This window comes from Anomaloglossus baeobatrachus, chromosome 11, assembly GCF_048569485.1.
Source record: "Anomaloglossus baeobatrachus isolate aAnoBae1 chromosome 11, aAnoBae1.hap1, whole genome shotgun sequence".
NCBI lineage: Eukaryota > Metazoa > Chordata > Amphibia > Anura > Aromobatidae > Anomaloglossus > Anomaloglossus baeobatrachus.
Window position 1 is genome coordinate 138,964,278 of NC_134363.1, and position 12,093 is coordinate 138,976,370.

Here is a 12,093-nt window from a genome sequence, read left to right on the forward strand (position 1 = left end):
CACACAGACAGAGACTGGGAGAGAGACAGTTACTATCCCGGGCAACGCCGGGTATTACAGCTAGTTTTTGTATATAGGCCACAGTCCATTTATAATAACTTTTAAGAGGATTTGTTCAGACTTTATCCTTTTAGTGGTCTGTGTCCTCATTGAATGAAGCAAAATTTGTTGTTTTTAATTGTCATAAATAAAATGATTTATGTTAATGTTTAGACTTGGTTGCTGTATTTTTTGGGCTTTATTCTGGCTGACAGTTGGGATATATCACATTAATATGTATATATTTTTAACTAATAAGGTTTCAATAAACAATTTGGACTGTTTTGACTTCTACAGAATTTATGTATAATTGTAGAATTAAAAGTCCGTTCTAAATCCAGAGACTTAACAGTGAAATCCACCAATAGTTTTTTCTAAATTTCATCTGGTCATAAATCAACTTAGAGGATTAAAGGGGCTATCCGGGATCTTTATATTGGGGCTTCGCCTTAGGATAGGTCATCAATATCTAATTGGTGGGATGCAACACCCAACACTTTGCCGAGCAGTTGTTTCCAGTACCGACAGCGCTGCACAGCTCTGTCATCTCTATGGTGGCCGCAGCCAGTATTGCATATCTGCCCCCTATTGATTTTAGGAGGGTACAGATATGCAGCACCCAGCCACAGCCATTATACAGCTGACGGAGCTGTGCTGCGCCACTCCGCAACAAAGCTCCAGCTGACACCGGGAATAGCTGGACAACGGGGGTGCACGGTGGCACATCCCCACCATTCCAATATTGATGACATATACTAAGAAGAGAAAAAACTGATGGCACTCCCAACATGCAGTCTGAAGAGGTGTGAAACTAAACATGACACAATAAAAAAAAGTTGCACTCTGAAATGCTAAAGCATGCACACAATGCAAAAATATAGATATGCATTACTGCTAAGGAAATGTAGGAAAATTGAGATATTTAGCGTACGAAAATGGCCATTTTGATATCTGCCCAGTAGCCACGTCAAGGCATATCTCGTATACTGGGAACCTACACTGAACTGAAGCCTCTCTCTGGGTTAAAAAGCTCCATGTGTATGGGCAAATAGAAACCTGCTACTGGATAATAAAATCACCTATAACTAATGAGGTAGGAGTGCATAGTCAGAGAGTTCATGACTCCATAATCTAGACAAAAAACTGACAGCACTCCCAAAATGCAGTCTGAGGTGCAAAGCTTCTTGCATTCATTGTTTGCATGCTTTACCATTTCAGAGTGCAACTGTCCTTTTTTATATCCTAGGGAGAGGCCACCAAATAAAAATCCCAGACAACCCCGTTACGCAGAAAAGAGAATGTTTACAGCTCTGCTGTCAGACAAGCAATTCTGCAATTGACTATGTACTGTGATATGTGGAGACTGTAGAAGCCAAACAGTCCAAAATTGTTCAATAAACCCCAATTCAAAAAAATGAAGGTTACGTCTGAACTCCTGTCTAGATAACCACAGAAATATTGACAAGAATTGACTAAAATGAGAGGAAGCAGTTTTTTCCCCTTCATTTTTGAAGTTCACATTTTTGGACAAATGTGACTTATTAGTTCCACTCGGTGCAACTTTCAAGCCCTTCTCTTTTTTTTTTTTTCCAACCTAAGTGTAGTCACATGACCACATGTTGGTGATTTGTATTGTAGCGGTCACATGCCGACGAGTCTTATCCAGCTTCTCTAAATTCAGTTTTGATGAGAGAAGCCAAACTAGTCTAGTTGGCATGTGATGGCAAGTGTGCAAATCCCATACATTTGATCACATGACCATCCACTCACATCAAAAACACCAGGGAATCAGGATCGCATGCTTTCACAATTCAGCAGTCACATAAAGTGGCTGCAGAAGTTTGTCCCAAGTCTGGACAATCCGTATATTATAGCTGTCACATGCTGACTAGTCTTATCCAGCTTCTCTAATCGCAGCGTTGATGAGAGAAGCCAAACTAGTCTAGTTGGCATGTGACGGCAAGTGTGCAAATCCCATCCATTCGGTCACGTGACCACCCACGCACATTGAAAACACCAGGAAATCAGGATCGCATGCTTTCACAATTCAGAAGTCACATAAAGTGGCTGCAGAAGTTTGTCTCAAGTCTGGACAATCCGTGTATTATAAAAGTCACATGCTGACTAGTCTTATCCAGCTTCTCTAATCGCAGCGTTGATGAGAGAAACCAAACTAGTCTAGTTGGCATGTGACGGCAAGTGTGCAAATCCCATCCATTCGGTCACGTGACCACCCACGCACATCAAAAACACCAGGGAATCAGGATTGCATGCTGTCACAATTCAGCAGTCACATAAAGTGGCTTCAGACTTTTGTCCCAAGTCTGGACAATCCATTTAAGCTATTGACCTCTCCTGTTGAAGTAGGCCACTTATGTTATGACCTTACATAGTTACTTAGGTTGAAAAAAGACCTAGGTCCATCTAGTTCAACCTTCCTCCACCAGTTCTACATTTTGTCATTAATCTGAGCTCCCAAAATACAGTGCTCGCTAACACTAGGGACATAATAAAAGTCCAAATAGACCGGAATGAAGATAGGAAAAATATTTGAAGTCACAATCCGTAGATCAATAAACTAAAACAGTTACAATGTTACTCCAGGTGATATGTAGAATTCAATGTTGAAAATTGTGTAGTGTCCCTTTAAATATGTAACATTAATATTCTAGACATTATAAGACGTGTCTGACGGCGCTCAGATCTGTGATTTGCTCAGGAGGGATGAGGAAACGCCTCTCAAAGCAAAACCCTCAAGAATCTCATCAGCAAAACTGAAATCCGTTTGCTGTGAAAGGGTTAAGCTCTTAAGCCGACCAAGTGTGGCTTCCAGTAATGTGATCTGCAGAAAAGTTACTGGCTGCACACACCAAAACTCTAAGCATCAGTCTGCATCTGGCAAGTCCTCAGGCTGGGTGTTCAGAAGCACGATGATCTTCAGCTATATGTGCAACACGGAGAGACCTCAGCAGTCCATTGTCTACAGGAAGAAGACAATTGTCTTCAAGGCATGAGCCTTCCAGCTTCATCATCAAACAGGACAAGGCTGAAGAACGTCTGCAAAGCAGGTATGAACAGACTACTCAAGAAGCAGCCTGCCATGACATGGGAGAAGCTTCAGGTTCCTTCGCTCTGAAAAACATTTCATGAGTTGCTTCCTCACAATTCATGCATTTTTTAGAGATCTGGTTCCTGCCACCATGCTATGCAGACCTATATTACCTATCTCATAGCCATAAAAGAAGGGGCACAAGGGCTCCCAACCTCAGCCAAGGGTCTCCCATCAGAAACTCGACCATGGATTGTCTGTTCAGACGTAGGCGATTGCTGAAAACCTGCATCACTCTCTCCTTACTTTTTGCCTCCCTGGTCACCATTCATAAATTTAAATTGGTTGAAGAAGGGAAGAAGGGAACCTTGGCGTTCCACTCCAGAATCATGCATGAGTGGTTGCAACCAGACAATAGTTCATCCAGGAGGATCAGTGATGGAACCACTGGTAACTCTGCTGGTGGTGGTACCTCAGTAGGGTTGAGTTTGCCTACTCCAAGGTGGGATGTTAATGAAAGTAGATGTCCTGAAGACACTAGCCTGAGAAGACAACCTTGGTTTAGACACATAGATCTTAGATTCCATCAATTTATCCTGCGCAGGCATTGCAGGTATTTCCCACTGTTGCTGAACCACCCTGAGAAATGTCAAGAAGATGTCCACCTGCTCATCGTGGTGAAGTCTATCATTGAGCAACATGATCGTCGAGAAGCAGTAAGGAGGACTTGGGGCAAGGAGAAAGAAGTAGATGGCAAAAAAATCAAGACTCTGTTTCTTCTTGGAACTACATCCATAGGCAAAGACCACCGAAACCTCCAGAGACTTATCGAGCAGGAGAACCAGATTTATGGTGACATTTTACAATGGGATTTCATGGACACCTTCTTTAACTTGACTCTTAAAGAGGTCAACTTCTTAAAATGGTTTCACATATATTGCCCAAATGTTGAGTTTATTTTTAAAGGTGATGATGATATTTTTGTGAACACTGAAAATGTATTGGATTTCTTGGCCTTCAAAAAGGAAGACCCTCTACTGCCTAGTTTATTTGTAGGGGATATTATTTCCAGGGCGGTTCCGATTAGGAATAAACAAAGTAAATATTATATCCCCAAAGAGTTGTATGACAAAGCCTATCCCATCTACGCCGGGGGAGGTGGCTTTCTAATGGCGTCTGAACTTGCTAGAAAACTTTTTGTGGCTTCTGAGAAGATCCAGTTGTTTCCCATTGACGATGTGTTTTTGGGAATGTGTCTTAAGGCCATAGGTGTGGAGCCCAAGTTACATCCAGGATTTAGGACATTTGGAATTAGCAAAAAGAGATCAAGTGCAATGAACAGAGACCCTTGTTTCTATAAGAGCTTACTGGTGGTCCACAAATTGAGCTCGGAAGACCTCCTGAAAATGTGGAACGTTGTCCATGATGGAAAAATCATCTGTGGTAAAAGGGTTAATATATAAAACAAAACATTCCACCATGATGCTGTGCAAAAGATATGTCTGTCTAGATTTTATTTCCATATAAATTGTTTACATTTTTTTCTAATTAATGTGGGAAATGTCTGAATTTTTTGCTTTCCAGCCGTTTTACAAAAGATGTCAGAAAACTACACTAAGTGCACTTTATGTAAAATAAAAAAATAATGACAAAAATAGTTTTTGCCTACTTAATGTGAAACTAAGCATGAGTTGAGCAGATCCATGAATCATAATATATATATATATTTTTTTTTCACCGTGTGTGTGCGTATATATATATATATATATACACACACACACACACACGGTGGAAAAAAAAATAAATATATATATAATATAATATGTATGTATGTATATATATATATATATATATATATATATATATATATATACAGTATACGTGTGTGTAGGTAGGTATGTGTATATATATTAGTATATGTGTGTGTAGGTAGTTATGTGTATATATATATATATACACATACCTACCTACCTACACACACATATACTATGTATATAGGTATATAAATATATATATATATATATATATGTATGTGTGTGTGTGTGTATATATATGTATGTATGTATGTATATATAAAACTTGATATTTATGTAATAAATATATATTTATATAATATATAAATCAAGAGAATAAAGTACAAATATAATTGTATCTACTGCTTTAGATCCTAAAGAGTGTGTATGTGTGTGTGTGTGTGTGTGTATAATATATATATATATATATATAGATATGTGTGTGTGTATATATGTATTTATATAAATATAATATAGTGTGTATGTATATATTATATGTAGATATATATATATATATATATATATATATTTACATATATATATATATATATATATATATACACACACACACACACACACATACACGTAATGTGTGTGTATCTATATGTATATGTGTGTGTATATATATGTGTGTGTGTTTATATCAATAAATTATAATATATATTTATAATGTGTGTACATATATTTATATAGTAGTAGAGAAACATATATTGCTTAATCATAATTTGTGCCCAATTGTTTTGTTTGTTTGATTTTCTTAATGGAATAATCTGTGTATTTTTTAATGGCAGGCGCTATATATTTGATTAATGGTTGTTACATGGAAATCATAGTGTCATGTCAGGCAGGTACAGGTAGGATTTGCCGGCATCAGCCCCCAAAAAAGGCAAAAGAGGAGGGAATTACATAGGGTTAAAAGATGCAAATACACAAATACTAATACACAAGTAATAGACCCATAGAAAAGAAAGGCACTTTATGGGTTTCTCAGAGTCCTGGAAAGCTGGGTGACCTCTTTAATAGACCATGCAGTGATTGCTGATTATCACTGCATAAGAAGCTAGATTTGTCCTTCAGGGTTGGAGAAAAGCTGTGTAAAGCTATTATGGCAGCTAAAGTCCACAATTTCTAGATACCATAAATATTATGGAAATAACAAACTTCCAGTATGAATGTTGAATTATTGGACAATTTAATGGTGCGATGATTAGTATCTGCTGTGTATGCTTCCTGTGTGTCTGTGGCAGCGTGCACTGTATACACAGCAGAGCTGACTTTGTCATTCACCACATTGCGGCTGCTTCCGTTGTGCAGTGTGATACAGTAATGTCCTATAAGTGATGCAGTGTGTTACATCCAGGAATCCGGTGCTACAATGTGATCTACATGAACACAACCAGATCACATCCGATAAACTCTGTCCTGATTCCATCCTGATCCAACTAATGAACCCGGCTCTGCTACATCTGTCAGTGTCAGCTTTGCTATAGCAAACCCAGCAGTACCGCAACTCATAAACTCACTCGGCTCTGCTACATCTGTCCGTGTCAGCTTTGCTATAGCAAACCCAGCAGTACCGCAACTCATAAACTCACTCGGCTCTGCTACATCTGTCCGTGTCAGCTTTGCTATAGCCAACACAAGATTCGGGGATTTAGCTACATGAACTCAACCAGGTTACATCTGATAAACTCTGTCCTGATTCCATCCTGATACAACTAATGAACTTGGCTCTGCTACATCTGTCAGTGTCCGATTTGCTATAGCAAACCCAGCACTGCTGCAACTCATAAACCCAATCGGTTCTGCTACATCTGTCAGTATCCGCTTTGATAGAACAACAAACTCAACACTACTACGGTCTACGGTACAACTCATAAACCCACTCTGCTCTGCTATGGTATATCTTTGTCAGTGTCAGCTTTGTTATAACCAACCCAGCACTACTACAACTCATAAACCCATTCAGCTCTGCTACATCTGTCAGTGTCTGCTTTGCTATAGCAACCTAGCACTACTACAATTCATAAACACACTCAGGTCTGCTATGTCTGTCAGTGTCCGCTTTGATAGAACAACAAACTCAACACTATTACAACTAATCAAATCACTCGGCTCTGCTACATCTGTCAGTGTCAGCTCTGCTATAAAAACCCAGCACAAGATTCTGGGATTTAGCTACATGAACTCAACCAGGTTACATCTGAAAAACTCTGTCCTGATACAACTAATGAACCCGGCTCTGCTACATCAGTGTCAGCTTTGATAGAACAACAAACTCAACACTACTACAACAACTCATAAACCCACTCTGCTCTGCTACATCTGTCAGTGTCAGCTTTGCTATAACCAACCCAGCACTGCTACAGCTCATAAACCCACTCAGCTCTGCTACATCTGTCAATGTCAGCTTTGCTATAACTAACTCAGCACTGCTACAACTCATTAACCCACTCAGCTCTGCTACATCTGTCAATGTCAGCTTTGCTATAACTAACTCAGCACTGCTACAGCTCATAAACCCACTCAGCTCTGCTACATCTGTCAATGTCAGCTTTGCTATAATAACAAACTCAACACTACTACAACTCAACTCGGCACTACTACAACTCATAACCCACTCGCCTCTGCTACATCTGTCAATGTCAGCTTTGCTATAACCAACTCAGCACTGCTACAACCCATTAACCCATTCAGCTCTGCTACATCTGTCAATGTCAGCTTTGCTATAACTAACTCAGCACTGCTACAGCTCATAAACCCACTCAGCTCTGCTACATCTGTCAATGTCACCTTTGCTATAATAACAAACTCAACACTACTACAACTCAACTCGGCTCTACTACAACTCATAACCCACTCGGCTCTGCTACATCTGTCAGTGTCAGGTTTTCTATAACAACAAACCCAGCACTACTACAACTCATAAACCCACTTGTCTCTGCTACATCTGACAGGCTTAACTCTGTTATATGTTACCAGTGACAAAAAACTCCTGAAACCTCAGGCCGTCTTTATCGCTCTATAACCACAGCAAAGAAAACTGTGAAAATGTAGGGTCACAGATATTTTTATTAACCCCCGCAGTCTAGAAGGTCTGCAGCCTCTCTGCTGCACCCATGTGCTGGACTACTGAGGCGGCTCAGTGGTTAGTACTGCAGTCTTGTGGTGGCTCAGTGGTTAGCACTGTAGTCTTGTGGTGGCTCAGTGGTTAGCACTGCAGTCTTGTGGTGGCTCAGTGGTTAGCACTGCAGTCTTGTGGTGGCTCAGTGGTTAGCACTGCAGTCTTGTGGTGGCTCAGTGGTTAGCGCTGCAGTCTTCTGGTGGCTCAGTGGTTAGCACTGCAGTCTTGTGGTGTCTCAGTGGTTAGCACTGTAGTCTTGTGGTGGCTCAGTGGTTATCACTGCAGTCTTGTGGTGGCTCAGTGGTTAGCACTGCAGTCTTGTGGTGGCTCAGTGGTTAGCACTGCAGTCTTGTGGTGGCTCAGTGGTTAGCGCTGCAGTCTTCTGGTGGCTCAGTGGTTAGCACTGCAGTCTTGTGGTGTCTCAGTGGTTAGCACTGTAGTCTTGTGGTGGCTCAGTGGTTAGCACTGCAGTCTTGTGGTGGCTCAGTGGTTAGCACTGCAGTCTTGTGGTGGCTCAGTGGTTAGCGCTGCAGTCTTCTGGTGGCTCAGTGGTTAGCACTGCAGTCTTGCAGTGCTGGGGTCCTGGGTTCAAATCCCACCAAGGACAACATCTGCAAGGAATTTGTATGTTCTCCCCGTGTTTGTGTGGGTTTCCTCCGGGTTCTCCGGTTTCCTCCCACACTCCAAAGACATACTGATAGGGAATTTAGATTGTGAGCCTCAATGGGGACAGTGTTCCTGATATATGTAAAGCGCTGCGGAATATGTTAGCCCTATATAAAAATAAAGATTTGATTTTTTTGATTTGAATATATGTAACCCTGGGGGGTGACATACAGAACACGCAGCAGCAGACCACCCAGGACCCTCCCTTCCTGCTTTATCAACATATCCGGGGGTTCCCCTTTCCCCACTAAAGGCCCCGTTTACACGCTACGATTTATCTGACGATCTCGTTAGCGATGTGACACGCCCAGATCGTAGTTACGATTTGCCGAGATCGCTCATAGGTCATTTAGTAGCGGTCACACGTAATGATCTCACAAACGACGCCACATCGTTCAGCGATATATTGTTTGACCAAGGCGGTGGTGTGGATGTTGTTGGTCGTTGGCAGGGTGTCACATGTACCAATATGTCTGCTGCGTTCCAAACGACGAACAATATTTTGAAAATGAACGACGTGTCAACGATCAACGATATTCACCCTATTTGTGATCGTTCGGAGTCGCTCGTAGGTGTCACACGCAACGACGTCGCTAACGATGACTGAAGTGCGTCGCGAAAACCGTGACCCCGACGACAGATCGCCAGATAAATAGTAGCGTGTAATGGGGCCTTTACTCTCACAATGCCCTGACAGCTGCAGCCTTGTAGGACCTGCTGGGAGTTGTAGTTCTTCTCCACAGATTGCATTCTTTAAAGGACCTTTAAGAGTGAGTTCCCATATATAGCAATCACAAAGCGTCTGAAAACTGCAATGATGTGCAACCACCATATATCGGGATAGTTATCAAATTGAGGGTCCCCCCATAGGACAAATGAAATGGCTGGCTGATAGAGATTTCTCCTGGAATGTATCTGTTTTGTGCTGGATTGAATCATTACTCATTATGTATCATTGATATAGCGCCATCATATTCTGCAGCACTTTACCAATATCATCACTGTCTGTCCCCATTGGGGCTCACAGTCTACATTCCCTATCTGTATGTCTCTGAAGTGTGGAAGCAAACTGGAGAACCGAAAGGAAGCCCACACAAACACAGGGAGAATATATACACTCATTGCAGATGTCCTTGGTGGGATTTCAACCCAGAATGCCAGTACTGCAAAGCAACAGTGTTAACCACTGAGCCACCATACAGTGTTCACCACTGAGACACCATATAGTGCTATCACTGAGCCACAGTACAGTGCTAACCGTGAGCCATCACCTAGTTATTACTGAGCCATCACAAAATGCTAACCACCGAGCCACCCTACAGTGCTAATCACTGAGCTATTCTACAGTGCTAACCACTGAGCCACCCTACAGTGCTAACCACTGAGCCACAATACAGGTCTAACCACTCAGCCACCCTACAGTGCTAACCACTGAGCCGCTGTACAGTGCTAACCACGAACCACCCCTCTGAGCCACACTACAGTGATAACTACTGAGCCACCCTACTGTGCTAACCACTCAGCATTACAGCGCTAACCACTGAGTCACTCCAGTGATTACTGAGCCACCATACAGTGCTAACCACTGAGCCACCTTAAACCCAATAATAAATTTATTGGGTGTTGGATGATCATGACCCCTTTTAAAAAGGCTCAGGCCAGTGCATAAGGGCAAAAAAAAATCTAAGAATTATTCCTCAAATCCCCCTTGTCCCAATATTTCTGACTTTTTATACCAGAAAAGCGGGATAATTCCCCCTATGATGTCACCGTACAGTGGCATCTGTGATCTGTGATGCCGGTACATTTGAATGTGTGATCCTGAGCAGGGGGCCCGGTGCTGGCGCTGACACCACGGCAGCCGCCGCCAGGCCCCGCCCCCAGGTCACGGACCCCACAGCAGTGCAGGGGGAGGTTACTGGAGAGTAAAAGAGGTGCGGGGGAATGTGTGGGAGGGTGCAGGGAAGGGGGCGGGGACTCACGCACTGTACAGCCCAGCAGGGCGGCGACATGCTGTTTCCAGATTTGCATGTCAACATGGCCCTGCCCATGTTGACATGAAATGACCGGAAGCAGCAAAATCGCGGCAGGAGCGGTCACATGACCGCTCTGAGCCGGGGGAGAGGGGCTGACAGCGGGGCAGGTAAGTGGTCTCTATCTACTTACCTGCCCCAATGTAGCCCAATAGGGAAATAAAAAAAAAAAGTCAAAGAAGCCGGATAACCCCTTTAATAATAACAGTCCCTCTTGCGTAGATCAGGTAATATCCTCTTCCCTTTGTGGTCCACATAGACTCGGTCCTACTGGGATAGATACCAGTATCAAAATGTTCAAGTTCATTTAATAGGAGACCCTCAGGCCAAAACAACAGTAGCCCCATCAGTCTTAAGGGGGCTTTACACGCTGCAACATCGCTAATGCGAACTCGTTGGGGTCACGGAATTGGTGACGCACATCCGGCCGCATTAGCGATGCCGTTGCGCGTGACACCTATGAGCGATTTTGCATCGTCGCAAAAACGTGCAAAATCGCTCATCGGTGACATGGGGGTCCATTCTCAAAAATCGTTACTGCAGCAGTAATGAAGTTGTTCCTCGTTCCTGCGGCAGAACACATTGGTACGTGTGACGCCGCAGGAGCGAGGAACCTCTCCTTACCTGTCTCCCGGCCGCTATGAGGAAGGAAGGAGGTGAGCGGGATGTTACGTCCCGCTCATCTCCGCCCCTCCACTTCTATTGGGCGGCGGTTCAGTGACACAGCTGTGACGTTGCTGTGACGCTAAACGAACCGCCCCCTTAGAAAGGAGGCGGTTCGCCGGTCACAGCGACGTCGCCGGGCAGGTAAGTATGTGTGACAGGTCTATCCGATGTTGTGCGGCACGGGCAGCGATTTGCCCGTGTCGCACAACAGATGGGGGCGGGTACCCACGCTAGCGATATCGGTACCGATATCGCAGCGTGTAAAGCGGCCTTTAGGACATAGTCCACTTGCCTTCAACCTGCCCAGTCATAGACTGAAACACAGTCAGTCCCAGTCACGGGTACAACCAGACACAACCAAGGCCTAGAGGCATTCAGCTCTACAAAAGGGTTAGCTCTACAAAAGGGTTTGCCCGGCATCGCTCAGACTCAGGTCTCTTTGGCCCCAGCTCATCGCAGTAAACAGCCAAGTGGGCACCCTGGACCACATATACCACAGCCAGATGTGCTGCCGTTTCCGACAGTCCCAGGGTCTTTGTTCCCTCAAAAACCTCTTGGGAACTCAAGACAGTTTCTCCACTGCTCTTCCTCTCCGACTTTCTTCCACAAAAATGGCGCCGTCCCACATACACCTTCACAGTCAGTTGTACAGCTCTGCCTCAACTCATGGTGGGATATTTTCTGTCTGGCTATCCCATTTTCTCCAGGTCTTTGTCCATTCCT

General features: G+C 43.3%; 1 protein-coding gene across 1 annotated transcript; it reads left to right on the forward strand.

Annotated features, from left to right (window-relative positions):
• Positions 1–2,834: 2,834 nt before the first annotated feature.
• Positions 2,835–4,705, forward strand: LOC142255988 (UDP-GlcNAc:betaGal beta-1,3-N-acetylglucosaminyltransferase 7-like). The gene has a single exon (XM_075327459.1). It carries the CDS (start codon positions 3,208–3,210, stop codon positions 4,549–4,551), a length of 1,344 nt encoding a protein of 447 aa, XP_075183574.1. The 5' UTR covers positions 2,835–3,207; the 3' UTR covers positions 4,552–4,705.
• The last annotated feature ends 7,388 nt before the right edge of the window (positions 4,706–12,093 follow it).

Excerpts from the sequence above, each read along its gene's own strand:
- LOC142255988 (XM_075327459.1), top strand. The coding sequence starts at position 3,208 with ATGCATTTTTTAGAGATCTGGTTCCTGCCACCATGCTATGCAGACCTA.